Source organism: Purpureocillium lilacinum, assembly GCF_023168085.1.
Source record: "Purpureocillium lilacinum CBS 284.36 DNA, scaffold_8, whole genome shotgun sequence".
Classification (NCBI taxonomy): domain Eukaryota; kingdom Fungi; phylum Ascomycota; class Sordariomycetes; order Hypocreales; family Ophiocordycipitaceae; genus Purpureocillium; species Purpureocillium lilacinum.
This window is the reverse complement of record NW_027072118.1, coordinates 1,678,658-1,695,281: the sequence shown is the minus strand read 5'-3', so window position 1 is coordinate 1,695,281 and position 16,624 is coordinate 1,678,658. Positions and strand designations below refer to the sequence as shown.

Below are 16,624 nucleotides of genomic sequence, written 5' to 3'. Positions count from 1 at the left end.
CCGAGAGAGGTAGCTAAGACACAGAATATCCAGATATGGTATTCGCGCCAGTCCGAGAGCCGATCTGGGGTTCGCGAAGTTTGGGACCGATGTTGTTGCTCGTCACCATCCTGCTCGTCCCCGCATGCGACGATGCCTGGTTGTCGAGTCGAGTTTTCGTTTCTCGGCGCAGCGGCAGAAGGTCCCGATGACTCTTTGCTCAGCCGGACCAACACACAGTGTAAAATTCAGAAAGGCAACATTGTACTGATACATGCCCGGTACGGTTGTACTGTACCAGGTCATAGCTCATAAGTGATCACGCCCCCCCGCTTTGTGCATAACGTCTCGTCCCCTCTGAGGCTCTGGATTATGTGGCTTCTGGCAAGCACCATATCCTGAGAGGAAATCGCTTCGCGTTTTCAAATTCGAGGCCGCTGTCCAACTATCTCTGTTGCTTGACCTGGAAATTTGAAATCGCAGCTGTTACTCGCTCGTTTTACCCATCTGAGCTTCCTCATTCCGAACGATAATGACCCGGCAGTTGACCTCGAGACCTTCATCGAATACCCCACCTTGTGATATCGGCTACTTTGAATGCCTATATTGCGGCTCTCCGCGACAGACATTGCAAGCGGCGCAGCAGCACATGCTTGGGAAGCGCCACTGAAAGATTGACATCAACAAAGATGGTTCCGAGTATCGGGACTCCTACGAGATGGGACAGTCAGACGAAAGAATCGAAGCCGTACCGCGTCTGGTTGACCCCACTGCCCACGATGAGGACGAGTCGGTCCGCCTAGCTACGGGTAATGTAAAGCATTGCGTCGCCGGTTGCAGGGGCGAGCAAGGGTCGACCACTCAAAGTTGCTGCAACAGACAAACAAGCCAGAACAGTCTACCTTCCAACAGACAAGTATGTACGAGGGTGCAAGCTCCAGTGTCAAACCCAGGAGGCTCACAAAAAGTTCACCCTGAGCCGCTCCTCGCAAGCTTGATCTTCGTCACAGCGTCTTTATAGGTATATTCCCTGACTCTTGCTATGTTGAGCCTGGCCATTAGCCTACACAGCTCTTTTGCGCCTGGAGTTGAAGGTTCTTTACCAACTTCGAATTCTTCTGATGCGAGGGCCGTTTCAGTCGTGTAGTTTGCCGATCAACGCCGGCGATTTTGCTTCCATTCGGGAATGTAACGACTAAACACAATACCAGTGCAGCCTTTCCCTCTACCAAGGTTCTGCCGAAGCCTACGGCTGTAACAAGAAGGTCTGTGCCGTTGGACCTGCCCAAACAGTATTGGTTGACCCAAACTTGCATCGCCCAAAACGGACTGGGGAGGTGTTTGCGGCATTCTGATGCCGAATGTATAAATGTTTATGTCGGCACCCGGGATTCGTCAGCTGAGATGCTCCGAGTGAACCGGAAGTCAAGTGAACTCATTCTACAATCGGAAGCCGAATTGTGCCTGAGCACTCGGCCCTACTTACACGGACCACACCTTGGTCGTTTGAATTTGATACATATGGTTGTAATCTTTCGGAAAGCTACCACTCGTGCTGTAGATGGAGATGCAACCTTCCTGAACAGTACAAAGGAACAGACATGGTACACCTGCGGCAGCCAGTTCTATAGGCCTAGACATCTCGAGATTATCGGTTCAGAACTGAGTAGAGTGGAGCGGGGCTTTGACATTGTAAGCTATGCACGTATATATATCTTGCTCGCCTCTATTATAGATATCGACCTATCTCGAGCTTTTCGATGAAATATGCTGACAACTTCATCTCTTTGCGCATCAGTGACAAACACCATTATCGTGATCATGTGGCGCATTCCAAGCATAATTGGTCTTGTCGCAATCTTCTGCCAATCTATTGGGGAAGCAGCTATACAGACTGGCAGGTTGCGCGTCGCCAAGTCCGTTACGCTGGACAACGGTCAAGTAATTGACTGGGTTTACAAAGACTCCCAGGGGCTGGTTGCCAGCCCTCCGCCTTTTTTGCCCGGAGGTAGCGGGCCAATGCGTTCGGTCTTTAACGAGACAACCATAGGTCCGAAGGGCACGGTGCCGATACTCAGAAGCAGCACAAAGAACGCGCGTGTCAAAAGACCTCCGCTCACCTCGACATCGGTCGGGCCTCGTATCACCGGGCGTCAGTATTCCGGCCAGCACTGGTACGTCAGCACCGCGGAAACGACCGACAATCTGGGCGGCAGCGCCTTTTTGAGCATGTTCAAAGCATTTGTCGCGGAGAATGATGATTTTTCCCTGTTGCAAACCGCCGTCATACGCGGCATACCGAATTTTGGCATTCAGACTGTCGAAGCTGGTTGGATCAACTACCCAGATCAAAAGGAGAGCCCACACCTGTTCACGTTCTTCAACACCAACAACTATCGAACCATCGGCGATTATCTGGCAGGGTGGAACACCGAGGTCAAGGGCTGGGTCCAAGTCGATAGGCAGTATTTCCCCGGAATCGAGCTGGCACCGCTTTCGGTCGTCGGCGGAGATCAGCACGAGCTTCATGTTCGGTACCTACTCCACAATGCCAGTTGGTGGCTCGGGGTCAACGGGCGTTGGGCTGGGTATTATCCTGCCAATTTATTCACCACAAATGGCAATAGCGCGGAGGCCACCCTTGAGACAAAGTCAGATCGCATCAACTGGTATGGTGAAATCTTCCAAGCAGAGTCTGCAGAGACAACAACGGACATGGGTAGTGGGCATTATGCTGCTGATGGTTACGGACGAGCGGCATACATGCACAACATCACGTACACTGACATGGGAGGCAACGATCAGAATTACGACGGCTCACAGGGAACGCAGGTGGATGACCCTCAGCGATATAGCATCGACGCTCACTTTCTCGACAACGGATCTTGGGGAAGCTATTTTTTCCTCGGTGGTCCCGGTGCGGGAGGACAAATCGGAAGTTGATGTTGAGTTGTATGGTGAAGCTTGTGAGGATGAGGACTTTGAGCGCATGCGATGTGGCCGCGCGAGTCACACTTTGAGGGCGTTGTATTACAATCCGGGGTCTTGTCAACTCCATGTCCCAATGTCATGGGTACCCAAGACGGAGTCGTTCAAGGTCTCAGAACAATACCTCAGAGTAAACGAGTGGTCGTTGTCGCTACAGTCCAACTACTCATCCCATACAGACTCAAAACGGCGTTCGGCACATGCATTTACGAGTTCACAGTGAAGACCTGCAATGCCTTGTGTGCTGTGCTAAATGAATCGCATCGCGATTGAGTCGCTGAACTGCTGACGCCAGAGACCGCCCGCCCGGAAAAGAGCGTGCTGTAGTTAGTTATAATCTTTTTACCCAGGGTGTGACCTCAGCCCTCCATAGGTCACCTGGGCCTGCTCGCGTGCCCAAGATCTGCAGTCTCGTGGCTTCTGCACGGCGCTTCAACTGAAACGGGCAGGACCAATGATACCCTGACACGCTAACGTTTCTGTACTGCCGCCATCAACAAGAAGCGGTCGGTTCCACGGCATTTGAGCGCCACGACCACGATGGTGAACCGTACGTAAAGCCATTTTCTAACCAAAGGAGGCCCCGTACACTAGTGGGTCAACTCAAAGCTGGCAAGGCTGGTCAACACGTCTTCGTTGTGCGCGCCCTCCCCGCGGTCTGTGTCCGCGTCAATGCGGTAGCTCATCCTTGCGCTGTATAGACCGTACCCAGATAAGCACTTACAGTACGGCACGATGCAGTATAGTGCGATACTTGCCAGCGAAGACGAGGCCCCCGAGTTGGGGCTGGTCTTCGGACTAAGATGGCCCTCGGGGATAGGCACCACGCACGGTCCCGGCCCGATCGCGAGGGTGTTGGTGCACACTTGACGCCTGGTGCAGCAGATGCAGCATGACCTGTCAGAAGATGCATGACCCTCGATCGGATCTTTTAGCCGCACGAGTAGTATTTCAACAAGCTTTTAGGGACTCTGTGCACTCAATCTGGTCGATCAGGATTCATCTCACCGTCTGGTGCCGCGATCTCGCCCACAAACAGCGAGCAGTGTTCAACGTCTAGGTTTTGCAATACATTTTGGACTGAATGATGAAGTGGTGCACTGATGCCGCATTAAAGGAATCATTCAACTCAAAAGAAGACAGTTCCCTTGTAGTCGCTCAACCTCGTCAAAGTCCCCCCAGCCATCTCTGTGAGTAATCAGACAAAGCCTGTGCTATACGTCAAGCGCGCCAATGCCTTTTCAGGCGTCCTGAGGAGTCCCACAACTTGAGCCCGTTCTCTCTGGATCATGTTTCCTGTCAGTTGGACGGATGTCTTGTTTGGTGTTTGCATATCCCCTGCCAAGCGCCTCCAGCCACTTGGACGGGTGACTCAGCGTCCATGTTAGTCCGTACGTACATACACTCCCCATTCGAATACTTGCGAACCAATGATTGGAGAGGCGCTTTAGAGGTTTCCTTGCCCTTGGTTCGCGCGGAAAGAGGCTTCCCAAACATCACGAGGACAACCAATGGTATAGGGGCGCGACGGCGCGCCATCTTACGGCGTGACCTCGGCCGATCATGCCCGCTTCAGTAATCACCTCGAGATGCAGCAAGACCCCATGATATGGAAGAGGCGGCATCTGCAGGTGTGCATACTCTGTTGGGCGTCAACGATGACGAGGTGTCTCTCTTTGCTCGAGCGCAGCCTGAACAAAGAAGGGAGCCCTTTCATTGATAGCTTATAAGACAATGGAGACCACCCTGAGTCGTACCAGACCAGACACAACTGTTTTCGACATCGGCCACTGCTCTGATGACAGTCTGAACTCGTCTCACAACTCAAGGCGATCATATACGTCCTCTTTCTGCTTATCGCACGCCATCGGACATGTTGCCGCGACCAGGCTTCGACAAGGCCGGCATCCTCGCTGCAGCCCTTGTTGCTACAGGTCGCCTCGTCAACGCTGGGCCCTGTGACATCTACGCATGCGGCGGCACACCCTGCGTTGCCGCGCATAGCACCACTCGTGCTCTCTATGGCGCCTACGCCGGTCCTCTCTATCAAGTCTCCCGAGGTTCTGATGGCACCAAAGTCGACATTTTGCCGCTGAAAGCTGGCGGTGTCGCTCATTCGAGCGTGCAAGACTCCTTCTGTGCTGGCACGACCTGCCTTATCACCATCATTTACGACCAGTCGGGCCGTGGGAACCATCTAACTCAAGCTCCGCCGGGCGGTGCTGCGAGAGGCCCCGAGGCCGATGGTTATGACTACCTGTCGAGCGCCATTGGAGCACCAGTGAAGCTCAACAGCCAGAAGGCATATGGGGTCTTCATTTCACCTTACAGTGGCTATCGCAATAACAAACCCAACGGCACGGCTGTCGGTGACGAACCGGAGGGCATGTACGCTGTTTTTGACGGCACGCACTACAACACAGGCTGCTGCTTCGACTATGGTAATGCCGAAACCAACTCCCAGGATCCTGGAAACGGACACATGGAAGCCATCTACTTTGGCACCGGTGATGGTTCGGTCCGCGGCACTGGCTCTGGCTCCGGCCCTTGGATCATGGCTGACCTCGAAAACGGGCTATTCAGCGGCTATAGTCCTACCAACAACCCGGCCAACCCGACCATAAACTACCGGTTCGTTACCGCAATCGTCAAGGGGAAGCCGCATCAGTGGGCCATCCGCGGCGGCAATGCTGCATCCGGCACCTTGTCAACGTTTTATGACGGCATACGCCCGGCGAACGGTTACGATCCGATGATCAAAGAAGGTGCTATTATTCTTGGCACAGGTGGTGATAACAGCAATTGGGCCCAGGGCACGTTCTACGAGGGAGTCATGACCAAGGGGTATCCATCTGATAAGACCGAGAACAAGGTACAGGCCAATATTGTAGACGCTGGGTACGCTGCTACAAGCTTGACCAGCGGCCCGGAGCTCACCGTTGGTTCCTCCGTCTCACTCAGGGCCACGACAGCGTGCTGCACGACTCGCTATGTCACCCATGATGGCAATACAGTCAATACTCAAGTCGTCTCGTCTTCTAGCAGCGACGCCCTCAAGCGTGCAGCTAGCTGGACGGTGCGCACCGGGCTTGGCAACAGCGCCTGCTTCTCCTTCGAGTCAAATGACACCCCCGGAAGCTTCATCCGTCACGCTGGCTACCATCTCAAACTTGATCCCAACGATAACACAAAGATATTCCACGAGGATGCCACATTTTGTCCTATGGGTGGGCTCAACTCCCAGGGAAATTCTCTGCGGTCCTGGAGCTATCCTGCCCGTTATTGGCGCCATTTCAACGGGATACTCTACATTGCGAGCAACGGCGGGCCTTTCGCCTGGGATAACACCGTATCTTTCAATGACGACGTGAGCTACGTCATCAGCGCCGGCTTTGCCTAGGTCCTGTGACGTCCGATTTGGGTACATACAGTCTATAGCCTGCTTGTCTAAATACATCTTCTCATGGCCAGCACCACTCCTTTTATCGGTGAACCCCTGAGCTTGCTTAAACTTGGTGCGTGCTCTACTGCCATTTGCACCCACCTCAACGCCGAGCATACATAGAACGTCCATTGCCACGCTCAAAAGCACGCGTAGGTTTCAGAGACACACGTAGGCTTGAAGATATACCAACGACGTAGCATCTACTCCGACTTTGGCGGCCACTTGACCCTCCTCTCCGCCCGCACGTATAGGTTGTTGGGCCTGATGAGCTGGAAGTAGGGGTCGTACTCGATGGGCCCATCCTGGGCGAGCGTAAACTTGTACCTGTAAACGAGCTTGGGCAAGAACACCTTGATCTCCTGGAGGGCAAAGTTGAAGCCGACGCACATGCGTGGCCCCGCTGCGAAGGGGACGTACGAGCCGGGCGGCCGGTTCTTGACCTGCTCGGTGTCCCAGCGGTCCGGGTCGAAGCGCGCCGGGTTGTCCCAGACCTTGTCGTTGTTGTGCATGTGGTGCAGGGCGGGGATGACCACGGAGCCCTTGGGCAGCTTGTAGCCGCCGGGGAGGATCATGTCGATCTTGGCGGTGCGCCCGGGTTGGTACGACGGGTTGTGCCGGCGCTGCGTCTCCTTGATGAACTTGTCGAGGAAGGAGAGGCTGTTGGTGAGATCGGCCGTCACTTGCGTGTCCTCGTCCCAGTCGTGGTCGATGAGCTCTTGTAGCAGACGCTCCTGGTTTCCCGGGTACTGCACAAGGCTGTAGATGAGCCAGGAGAGGAGTGAGGATGTGGTGGTGAAGCCGGCGCCGGTGGCCACTAGTAGTGCGGGAGCGAACTGTGCCGGTGGCAACTTGTTGCCCTTGTTGTCGGTTGCGCGAAGGAAGTAGTCTGTGTTGGGAACAGTGTTAGCGCTTTCATTCATGACATATATTTGCAATAGCCACGCTTCGGGTATATGAGCGTGACTGGGGGAGCCGGGCCTGCGTACCGACTACGTTTTCCGCCTTGAGCGCAGCGTCCTGGAGCTCAAGGTCCTCCTGGCCGCGCGAAGCCTTGGCAATGGACTCCATCATCATCTCCTCGATCCTGCCCTTGGTCTGGCGCAGCTTCTTGGGATCGCCAAAGGGCATGCTCGCATACCACGAGCCCATGGTGGAGACGCGCTTGTTGAGCTCGAGGTTCTGCGCAATCTTGAGGACCATCTCATGCAGCGGAGCGTCGACGCCGCTGAAATGCTCAAAGTCCATGCCGAGGACGAGCTTGCCGACGGCCTGGGCGCCGAGCTTGAGCATGTACTGATACACGTTGAAGGCCTCCTCGCGCTCGTCGAGCTCGTCAAAGACGGCAAAGGCCTGCTCGACCGTCTTCTGCATCGTGGGCGCGTAGTGGCGCACCGCCTTGGGGCCCAGCGCGGGGGGCAGGAACTTGTGCGCCTGGCGCCACTCGTCGGTGTCGGTGTCGCCGAGGAAGACGCCCGCCTCGGTGGACTTGATGGGGTGCAGCGGGTGGCCGGGGACGATGCGCTTGGTGAAGTAGTCGTCCTCGGCGAAGAAGATTTGCGACAGCTGCGGGTCGTTGGTCTGGTAGACGCGGCTGCCCATGTTGTTGGTGACGAACAGGGGGCCGTACTTTTCGAACAGCCGCTGGTGGTTGCCCAGGTGGTCGGGGTAGATCTCGAGGTAGTTGCCAAAGTAGGGGATGCCCGACGGGCCGGGCACGTCGCGAACCGCCCTGCCGGAAATGGAGACGGCTATGGGCTCGTCTTCTGCGTTGAGCACGTCAGACAAGGCCGTAAGTCTACGGTCATTGTGGATGAAGCCGACGCCTGTGAGCAATGCTCGTCAGCTGGGCTGCTCTCATTCGTCCTCTTCCAGTGTCGAAGCCAATTTGGCCGGCGTGAGCTATAAGGCAGTTTGCTCAACTTACATCTCGGGTCCACTATGGCAAAGTGCGAGGCCACGATGCTCTGCAGCTCCTCAAAGTCTGCAGAGTCGTCAATATCGATGTCTCTGGCCGTCGAGGCGGTCTCGCCAAGGAGGTAGAACTGCTTCGCGGACATGGTGGGTGGGCTGCTCTCAAGCTGAGGCAGAGCGGCAGAGGGCCGACTGACAGGGTGAGTATGGATATTTGAAGAAAGCCTTGTGTCTGTTGGACAGTCGACGATTCGAAATGGCATGCAGTGTAGAGTCGTATAATCTTCAGAGTCGGCTATATAACTCGCTGCAAGCACACGACAGCTAGAACGTTCATGGACACACGCCAGTCACACAGTGGTCCATCTAGCTTCGCCAAGGGGGTGAATGCATGGACAACGTCAAGATTACACCCCGACAGCCTCCGTTCTCTTTCGCTCCAGACCGAGGCTGGGCTGCCTCGGGGTCCATGGAAGATCCGTGGCCGTGGTCCGTAGCTGTCATCGCTCCTCGCTCCCATCGCGCTCCGTCCAGCCGTCAATGCACTCGCCACGCTCTCATCGTCATCGCATCCGCAGCGATCGAAAAGTGCGTGCGAGACGGATGCCATTTGCAACCCGCTCATTGGGCGCAGCGCGCTGCACAATTCTCCGTCGGCCATTTCCAGGGTTCGCATATCAGCGGGCGCGAGTGGCGTCTGTTAGACCCGCCGCTAACATCGGCCCTCGATGGCGGTGCGGCACTTGTTGCAGATCAAGTCGTCGCAGAACCAAGCCTTTTTTTCGCCGTTAGCTTGGGGCAAGCTCTCACTGAGGATCGTCAGCCGAGGCTTGACCCAACATCCTCCCCAATTTAACGCTTCCGCGTCCCTAGCTCTCGAACCCCCCTGGCCCTGGGCTGCCCTGACCCTCGAGTCTCGCATGAGTCGCGCTTACACGGGACATGGGAAGAGACTACTGTCAGCGGAACCCAATTCCGCTGTCGGGTTGTGACAGCTTGACTTCGGCGCTTCCGGCAGAGCTCGATCTGCGGAAATGCCCGTAGCGGCGCGAGGATGACGTTGACGTCTTGACGGGCCGGGCCCTCGTGTCCCCCGATGTGGACCTCCGCGCCGGCCGGTTTCATGAGGCGCGGCGGCGGATGAGCTCGTCAAGCAGCAAGCAAACCTCGGTTCATTCTCTTGTCAGGTGCGGAGCTCGATTCGCTCTTGCGGGCAGGAGACTGCGGAAGGGGCAGAGTACGTTCAATGCCTGGTCGCGGTGGCGTGGCTCGTGATGAAGATTGATCATAAGGGCATGCTCGTCCTCATCGACATTTGCAGCGGAGCAATAGATCCATGATCGTTCTAGACAGCAGCCCCCTTTATTCGGTGTCTTCCCGTGATTCTGCCACCGCCAGGCTAGACAGGTCCAAACACTCTGTCGAGAAAGCACTTTCGCCATGAAGGAGTTTACCGCCAGGGAGGTGGCCGAGCACAAGAGCCCGCAAGATGCGTGGTTCACCATCCACGGCAAAGGTTAGTCTGCCCACAACAGGCCCCTACAGTTACATGCAGTGCTTCATCAGTTGGGAGAAAGAGCTGACGGGGCGACAAATATACAGTCTATGATGTGACCAAGTACTTGCACGACCACCCTGGTGGCGCCGAGGTGCTCACTGAAGCTGCGGGCGCCGACGCCAGCGATGAGTTTGACAACGCTGGCCACTCTGAGGATGCTTTTGAGGCTATGGAGTCGTTTTTGGTAGGTACCCTGCAAGGCTTCCAGAAGAAGAAGCCCAAGCGCAAGCCTGTCGGCGTTGTCACGCCGCCCACGACGCAGCCTGGCCAGAGCGGCGGCGATGTCAGGGGCGGCAGCTCCGTCACCAAGATGGTCAACCTGAGCCTGTTCTCGCTCGGCGTGGTGGCTCTGTACTACGCGGGTCGCCATTGGGGCTTTAAGTCGCCTCGATGGGTTGCGTCGCTGTTAAAGCACAGCGGCAGCGGCAACACGTCGTCTGGCGGACCTGGCTTCATCAGAGGCATCCTCATCGGGGGCGGCGTGTTTGCTGCCATTGATGCGGTTGTCGCACATAGGTTCGCGCAGCTGGTATGGGGCAGCAAAAAGTCCTTCACCAGCTATCCTGCGCATATGAAGGTGCCGAAGCGCGTCGAGGAGGACACGCTGCTGCAGAGAGGGCTCCTCGACCCAGTCAAGTACTCGTCGCTGCCACTCAAGACCAAGACGCTCATCGCCCCCAACGTCTACCGCCTCACTTTTACCCTCCCCACCACGAGCACCGTACTGGGCCTGCCCATAGGGCAGCACGTCGTCATCAAGGCCGACGTCGCGGGTGAGAGCGTCGCCCGGTCTTACACTCCCGTGTCCAACAACGCCGATCGCGGCGTCCTCGAGCTCGTCGTCAAGGTGTACCCCGACGGCAAGCTCACCAACGGCTACCTGGCGGGCCTCGAGAACGGCGACGAGGTCCTCTTCCGGGGCCCCAAGGGCGCGATGCGGTACCGGCCCGGCCTGTGCAGCAAGATCGGCATGGTCGCCGGCGGCACGGGCATCACGCCCATGTTCCAGGTCATCCGCGCCATCTGCGAGGACGACCGCGACACGACGCAGGTCAGCCTCATCTACGCGAACCGCACCGAGGAGGACATCCTCCTGCGCGAGGAGCTCGACGCCTTTGCGCGGCGGTACCCCAAGAACCTGCAAGTGTACTACCTGCTGGACCAGCCGCCGGAGAAGTGGCAGTATGGATCGGGCTACGTCACGCGCGAGCTGATGCAGGAGAAGCTGCCGGCGCCGGGGCTGCACACCAAGATGATGCTCTGCGGGCCGCCGGGCATGGTCAACGCGGCCAAGAAGTCGCTCGTGAGCCTCGGCTTCGAGCAGCCGGGGGCGTCGGCGAAGGCCACGGATCAGATTTTCTGCTTCTAAGGTGCAAATAGTTGGGGGGCAAGGCTCGAGCGAGGTGACATGGATGATCGGGTGCATGTAGAGGACTGGCAGCGGATAGTCAGGTCGGTTACATAGACAAAAGCACATGCGCAGATCGAGTGTAGACCTTCAATCCGGGTGAACAGCAGATCACATAGACGTGCTAGCATCATTTCGGTGTAGATGATGGGCGAAACAAGACCTGGTCTCTCGATAATGATGTATGAATCTCGTTCCCATGTCTTCGAGGCAGTTTATGTACTTGAAGATGTAGGAAAGCGCATTGGTCAATACTCTCTGAGAACCACGTTGAGCCCTGTGCCAAGGTCTTTGTTCTCTCAGCCAGATCGCTCAGACCGTTGGGAGTATGAACTCAACGCTGGAGACTACATGTACAAGTGGTCTGTTAGTGACAATGGTTATAGTAATAAATCATCTTGGGACACAAATCGCGCTGCAAGAGTTTCCTCCTTGCCTCTGTACGAGCACTCGACTCAATGGCTGACGATCAATGACCGACAAAAAAGAAGAGCTCGTTGCGTGTAAGTCGAGCCGCCGAGGTCCCAGGGAGGCGGCTGCCAGCCGGTACTTGGAGATTTCCCTTACCCCCTACGCCACTTGCCCTAGCGCCGCGCTTTGAGCTCCCTGTCCCATCCAGCTCGTCAGTGGCGGTCCAGGCAGTCCGACCGGGTGGCGCAGATGGACAGCTATGGGGACCGAGCCCTTGTGTGCCCAACTACCGGAGCCCACAATAGCAGCAAGGCAGCTAAACTAGACAGGGCGAGGCACATCTTACTAGCGTCTGATAATGAACTGGAGGCTTCGTTCGGCCTGCTGTGCCGAGCTGCCCCTCTACGCGGCATGACGCCAGACCAGGTTTCGCCGTCAGTGCACGGTGTCGCCCACTTAGAGGCTATTAGACAAGTCGCGATCAGGTCGAAAAGTTGTCCGTGGGAGATGCTGGTATTTCGAAGACCAGGCTTGCAAGCAACACCGACTAATTAATTACGCAGTCTGCTCCAGCTTTCCGGTCCACTTCTTTTTTCTTCGGCCTCGGGCGCGGGCTCGGGCATCCCCGGGGCGGGCGGTCAGTCGAGTGAGCCCACACCCGCGCCTCGGTCTGTCCCCGCCTTACAAGATGAAGTTGCGTGTATCTCGGCGCAGCGGCTACCTAGAGGTGAAACTCGCCTTTGGATCGCCCAGCGCGATGATCGAGCTCGCTTGCCGAAACGGTCCCGCAGGTTCATGCTCGCCCCGTGGCATCCGGACTGGTTGGTAGCGCTCCGGGCGAAGCAGGGTCCGGCCGGGCATGGTCCGGAGCCGCCGCCGCCGCCGCCGCCGATGACTGACGTACAACGGATTCTAGAAGGCTGGTTCTAAAAGTCAATTGACCTGACCGGATGCTATATAGTACATAGAGCAGCGGGCAGGCACACGGCCAGTCTTGGCTGCTACATGTAGAGAGAAGCGGAACTTGCTCCATATACAGCGTCTTTGTTGCCTCGCATTCCCTCTTACAGATCTGTATCAAGACCCCGTACGTATAGACACACAGACAGACGGACGGACAGACACACACGCTCGACGCGAAATGACTGCCTTCACGTTACCCTCCACGCACGGGCGCGTCGTCACCGTCCTCGGCGGCGGCGTGCTCGGCCGACGCATCGCCTGCGCCTGGGCAGCGAGCGGCTTCGACGTCACCATCCGCGACCCCAGCGCCGAGCAGAGAATCGCCGCCAAGCACTACTGCGACACCAGCATGCCGCAGTACTCGGACTCATCCCGTCGCGGCACCGTCCGCGCCGTTGAAGACATGGCCGCGTCCGTCAGCGACGCCTGGCTCGTCATCGAGGCCGTGCCGGAGAAGCTCCCCCTCAAGATCTCGACCTTTGCCGAGCTCGAGACGCTCGCGCCGGGGGACGCCATCCTGTGCAGCAACTCGTCGTCGCTCAAGTCGCGCGACATGGTGGGCGGGCTGCGGCCGCAGACGCGTCGTCGCGTGCTCAACATGCACTACTACATGCCGCCGGGGAACCGCATCGTGGAGCTCATGACGGATGGGGAGACGGACGAGCGCATCTTTCCGTTCCTCGTGGAGCGGCTGAGGGAGATTGGCATGCACCCGTTTGTGGCGCGCAAGGAGAGCACCGGCTTGATCTTTAACCGGCTCTGGGCGGCCATCAAGCGCGAGGTGCTGAATATCCTGGCCGAGGAGGTGTCGACGCCTGAGGAGGTGGAGCGCATGTGGAAGGAGATGTATGTCAATAACCACTCTGGGCCGGTGGCTATGATGGACGCGGTTGGGCTTGATACCGTGTCCTTCATTGAGCAGCATTATATCGACGAGAGGGGGCTGCCGGACGCGCCTGTCAAGTTCCTGCAGAGCTACATCGACGCGGGCAAGCTGGGCGCCAAGTCACCCAAGGGCGGGCTTCTCCCCCCGGGCGGCACGACGAGGGCCGTCAACGGCTCGCACGGAGACCACGACAACGTCCACTCCCCGCTGCTCTACCTGCTCGACATTGGCCTCTCCACCAAGAACCCCCAGGACGCCTTCCGCGCCGGCCGCGTGCTCGTCGGCTCGCAGGACGCCCGACCACTCAAGGCCCTGGTCTCGAACCAGCACACCCCCGACGGCATCGACATCTCCCTCTCAGCGGGCAAGCTCTTCTGGACGAGCATGGGCATCCCATCGCAAAACGACGGCGCCGTGTACAGCTCCAACCTCGACGGCAGCGACGTCACGGCCATCGTCCCCCGCGGCGCGGTCCACACGCCCAAGCAGCTCACCGTCGATAGCATCAACTCGAAGCTGTACTTCAGCGACCGCGAGGGCCTGCGCGTCATGCGCTGCGCCTTCGACGGCTCTGGCCTCGAGGTTCTCGTGCAGACGGGCGACTGGCGCGACGAGAGCCACCAGGCCGACCAGACGCGCTGGTGCGTCGGCGTGACGGTGTCGCCCGCGACGGGCAAGTTCTACTGGACGCAAAAGGGCCCCTCCAAGGGCGGCAAGGGGCGCATCTTCCGCGCCGATATGGTGTTCCGCGCGGGCGAGACAGCCGCGTCGAGGAGTGACGTTGAGCTGCTGTTCCAGAACCTGCCGGAGCCGATTGACCTCGAAGTCGATGAGGCGGAGAACATGCTGTACTGGACGGACCGAGGCGAGCTGCCCCTCGGCAACAGCATCAACCGCGCCAAGCTGGAGACGGTCCACCCGGCTGAAGCCCCGAGCCGGCCGGGCAAGGATTACGAGGTCATCGCGCGCGACATGCACGAGGCCATCGGTATCAAGCTGGACCCGACCAACAGGCACATCTACACAACCGACCTGGGCGGCACCGTCTACCGGCTGAACTTGGATGGGGGAGATCGAAAGAAGCTGTACGAGGGGTCAGGAGCGATTGCAGGCATCACTCTCGCGTACGTGTAGGCTCTCGCGTGCGTGTAGGCTCGGACCGTTCTGTACAAGTTCAGGCAGTCAGCGTGATAGACCTAGATGCATATACCACCATACCTTGCGTGATACACGGCCGACTGATCCCTCATCGTCCAGCCCAAGGTTGTAGGAGCACTTGCTGCTCGGACGCTATCCAGCGTGTGACCAGATCTCACTCGCGTCTTCATACCATGTCTGCAAGGCAACTCCTTGATTGATCAAGACCTAGAGTACATACAGCTGTCGAATTACCTCGAATGCAAGAACGTTTCCCGCAGTGCGTGCCATCCGAGCTGCTCAGTAAAAACAAATGGAAAGTGGTCCCTCGGCGCGTCCCACGCGCCGTGTGTATCGCAAACTTCTACGCCGTTATATCCGCCTTGACCGACCGGTGAAACAAGTGCAACACGAAAGATGGGGGCGAGACAGGCAGGCAGAGAGAAACAAAACAACCGAAAGAGAAGGCAGGACCTTGGGTCCCGTTTTGGTTCATCCAGCCTCACCTGCGCCCACGACACGCGACTGCCAGTCTACTCGGCAACGTCAAGCTCGTCGTGAGCGGCGGGAGGAGGGGTGTCATCGCCTGTCAGATCGATCAGCAGCGGTTCGGGACGAACGCGGCTCTAGAGCGTCGTACCCTTGCGGTCACGATCACGGCCTTCGCCGTTGGTGCCGTTCTCGCGGCGGTCGCGGTCATCACGGTCGCGATCATCTCGGTCACGGTCGTCCCGCTCGTCTTTGACGTCGCGGTCGCGGTCACTGACGAGGAGTTAGCATCTGTACATGTAGTCTCGAGGAGGCGGGACGCACCGAGGATCGGGGCTGCGGGAGCGGTCGCGGTCGCGGCGGCTGTCGCGGTCGTAGTCGCGGTCACGGTCGCGGCGATCCTCCTTGCGGGGGGAGTAGTCGCGGGTGCTGCGGCGAGGAGAGGGGGAGCGGCCACGACGGGGCGAACGGGGGCCGCGGCGGTCACGGTCGCGACCGGACTCGAAGCGCCAGGAGGCAGAAGGAGGAGTTCTGGCCCACTGTCTCGCGCGTTAGCGGTTTGCTCACACCGGGCAAGGAGCAGGCGGCAAGTTGACTGACCTCAATCTTCAGGATGTCGTCACGGCCAAGGCGCTTGTTGTGCATCTCATAATACGCATCATCAGCGTCGCGCTTGTCCTCGTACTCGACGAAAGCGAAGCTGCACCAGTCCATTAGCATTCTGAATCTCGCGTTGGAGCAAACGGAGGAACTCACAGTCGGCTGGACGACGAGCGGGGGGCCGGGATATCGCAACGAACGAGACGACCGTAGCTGCGAAAATGCGTTAGCAAAGTTCAAGAACCAGCAGCGACGCCCCCGAGGCCACGAAGCCAAAGGAACCACGGAAGGAAAATGCTCCCCAAACACGGCGATTTTGTCCTCCCAACGACATGAATGATATCATGAACGCTCTCACGCACGAAACGTGCTAGTATAACGTCGACTCGAACGAATCGCCGTGGCGAGCGAGGCGAACCAGCAGACGCACCGACGGACGTGTCAAGCGATTGGGAGGGGTAGCTGGACGGGGAGAGGTTGACGTCTGGGGGGCGGGGGAGCGGGGGCGAGGGCGAGGGCGAGGACGGGCGACGATGACGACGACGAGGAGAAGGGCGAATGTCATGGAGACTTTCTCGCAGTCCCGGTATCGAGAGGTCGAGAGGTGGCCGTCAAGGAGAGCAGGGCATGGCGGGAGCTCTCTCTCTCATCGTCGGGGCGCGCTCGTAGGGCGAGGGCGGAGGAGGGCGGGGAGGACGGGGGGGCGGAGGCGATTACGAAATGGCGCGAGCGTAGTTGACATACCGTTCGAACTCGTATGCGAGATCGCGAGCGCGGGTGCCGTGGCTGAAGCCGGTCACGTAGAGGGTGGTGCCGCCACGAGACATGGTGGGCGACGAGATGGCGCGA

General features: G+C 58.1%; 6 protein-coding genes across 6 annotated transcripts; 4 read left to right on the top strand and 2 right to left on the bottom strand.

Annotated features, from left to right (window-relative positions):
- Positions 1 to 1,998: 1,998 nt before the first annotated feature.
- On the top strand, positions 1,999 to 2,922 carry PLICBS_010248 (uncharacterized protein; the record flags this gene model as incomplete). Its single annotated transcript, XM_018326658.1, has 1 exon — positions 1,999 to 2,922. The coding sequence occupies one exon, from the start codon at positions 1,999 to 2,001 to the stop codon at positions 2,920 to 2,922; it is 924 nt and encodes a 307-aa protein (XP_018174978.1).
- Positions 2,923 to 4,840: 1,918 nt separating this feature from the next.
- PLICBS_010247 (alpha-L-arabinofuranosidase) lies at positions 4,841 to 6,367 on the top strand (the record flags this gene model as incomplete). The annotated part of the gene is made up of 1 exon (XM_018326659.1): positions 4,841 to 6,367. One exon carries the CDS (start codon positions 4,841 to 4,843, stop codon positions 6,365 to 6,367), a length of 1,527 nt encoding a protein of 508 aa, XP_018174979.1.
- Positions 6,368 to 6,612: 245 nt separating this feature from the next.
- Positions 6,613 to 8,469, bottom strand: PLICBS_010246 (uncharacterized protein; the record flags this gene model as incomplete). The annotated part of the gene is made up of 3 exons (XM_018326660.2): positions 6,613 to 7,298; positions 7,399 to 8,235; positions 8,337 to 8,469. 3 exons carry the CDS (start codon positions 8,467 to 8,469, stop codon positions 6,613 to 6,615), a joined length of 1,656 nt encoding a protein of 551 aa, XP_018174980.2.
- Positions 8,470 to 9,763: 1,294 nt separating this feature from the next.
- On the top strand, positions 9,764 to 11,250 carry PLICBS_010245 (uncharacterized protein; the record flags this gene model as incomplete). The annotated part of the gene is made up of 2 exons (XM_018326661.2): positions 9,764 to 9,839; positions 9,926 to 11,250. 2 exons carry the CDS (start codon positions 9,764 to 9,766, stop codon positions 11,248 to 11,250), a joined length of 1,401 nt encoding a protein of 466 aa, XP_018174981.2.
- A 1,591-nt stretch (positions 11,251 to 12,841) lies between these two features.
- Positions 12,842 to 14,683, top strand: PLICBS_010244 (uncharacterized protein; the record flags this gene model as incomplete). The annotated part of the gene is made up of 1 exon (XM_018326662.2): positions 12,842 to 14,683. The coding sequence occupies one exon, from the start codon at positions 12,842 to 12,844 to the stop codon at positions 14,681 to 14,683; it is 1,842 nt and encodes a 613-aa protein (XP_018174982.2).
- Positions 14,684 to 15,219: 536 nt separating this feature from the next.
- On the bottom strand, positions 15,220 to 16,602 carry PLICBS_010243 (uncharacterized protein; the record flags this gene model as incomplete). Its single annotated transcript, XM_018326663.2, has 6 exons — positions 15,220 to 15,272; positions 15,327 to 15,448; positions 15,500 to 15,714; positions 15,776 to 15,875; positions 15,932 to 15,988; positions 16,520 to 16,602. The coding sequence occupies 6 exons, from the start codon at positions 16,600 to 16,602 to the stop codon at positions 15,220 to 15,222; spliced, it is 630 nt and encodes a 209-aa protein (XP_018174983.1).
- Positions 16,603 to 16,624: the final 22 nt, after the last annotated feature.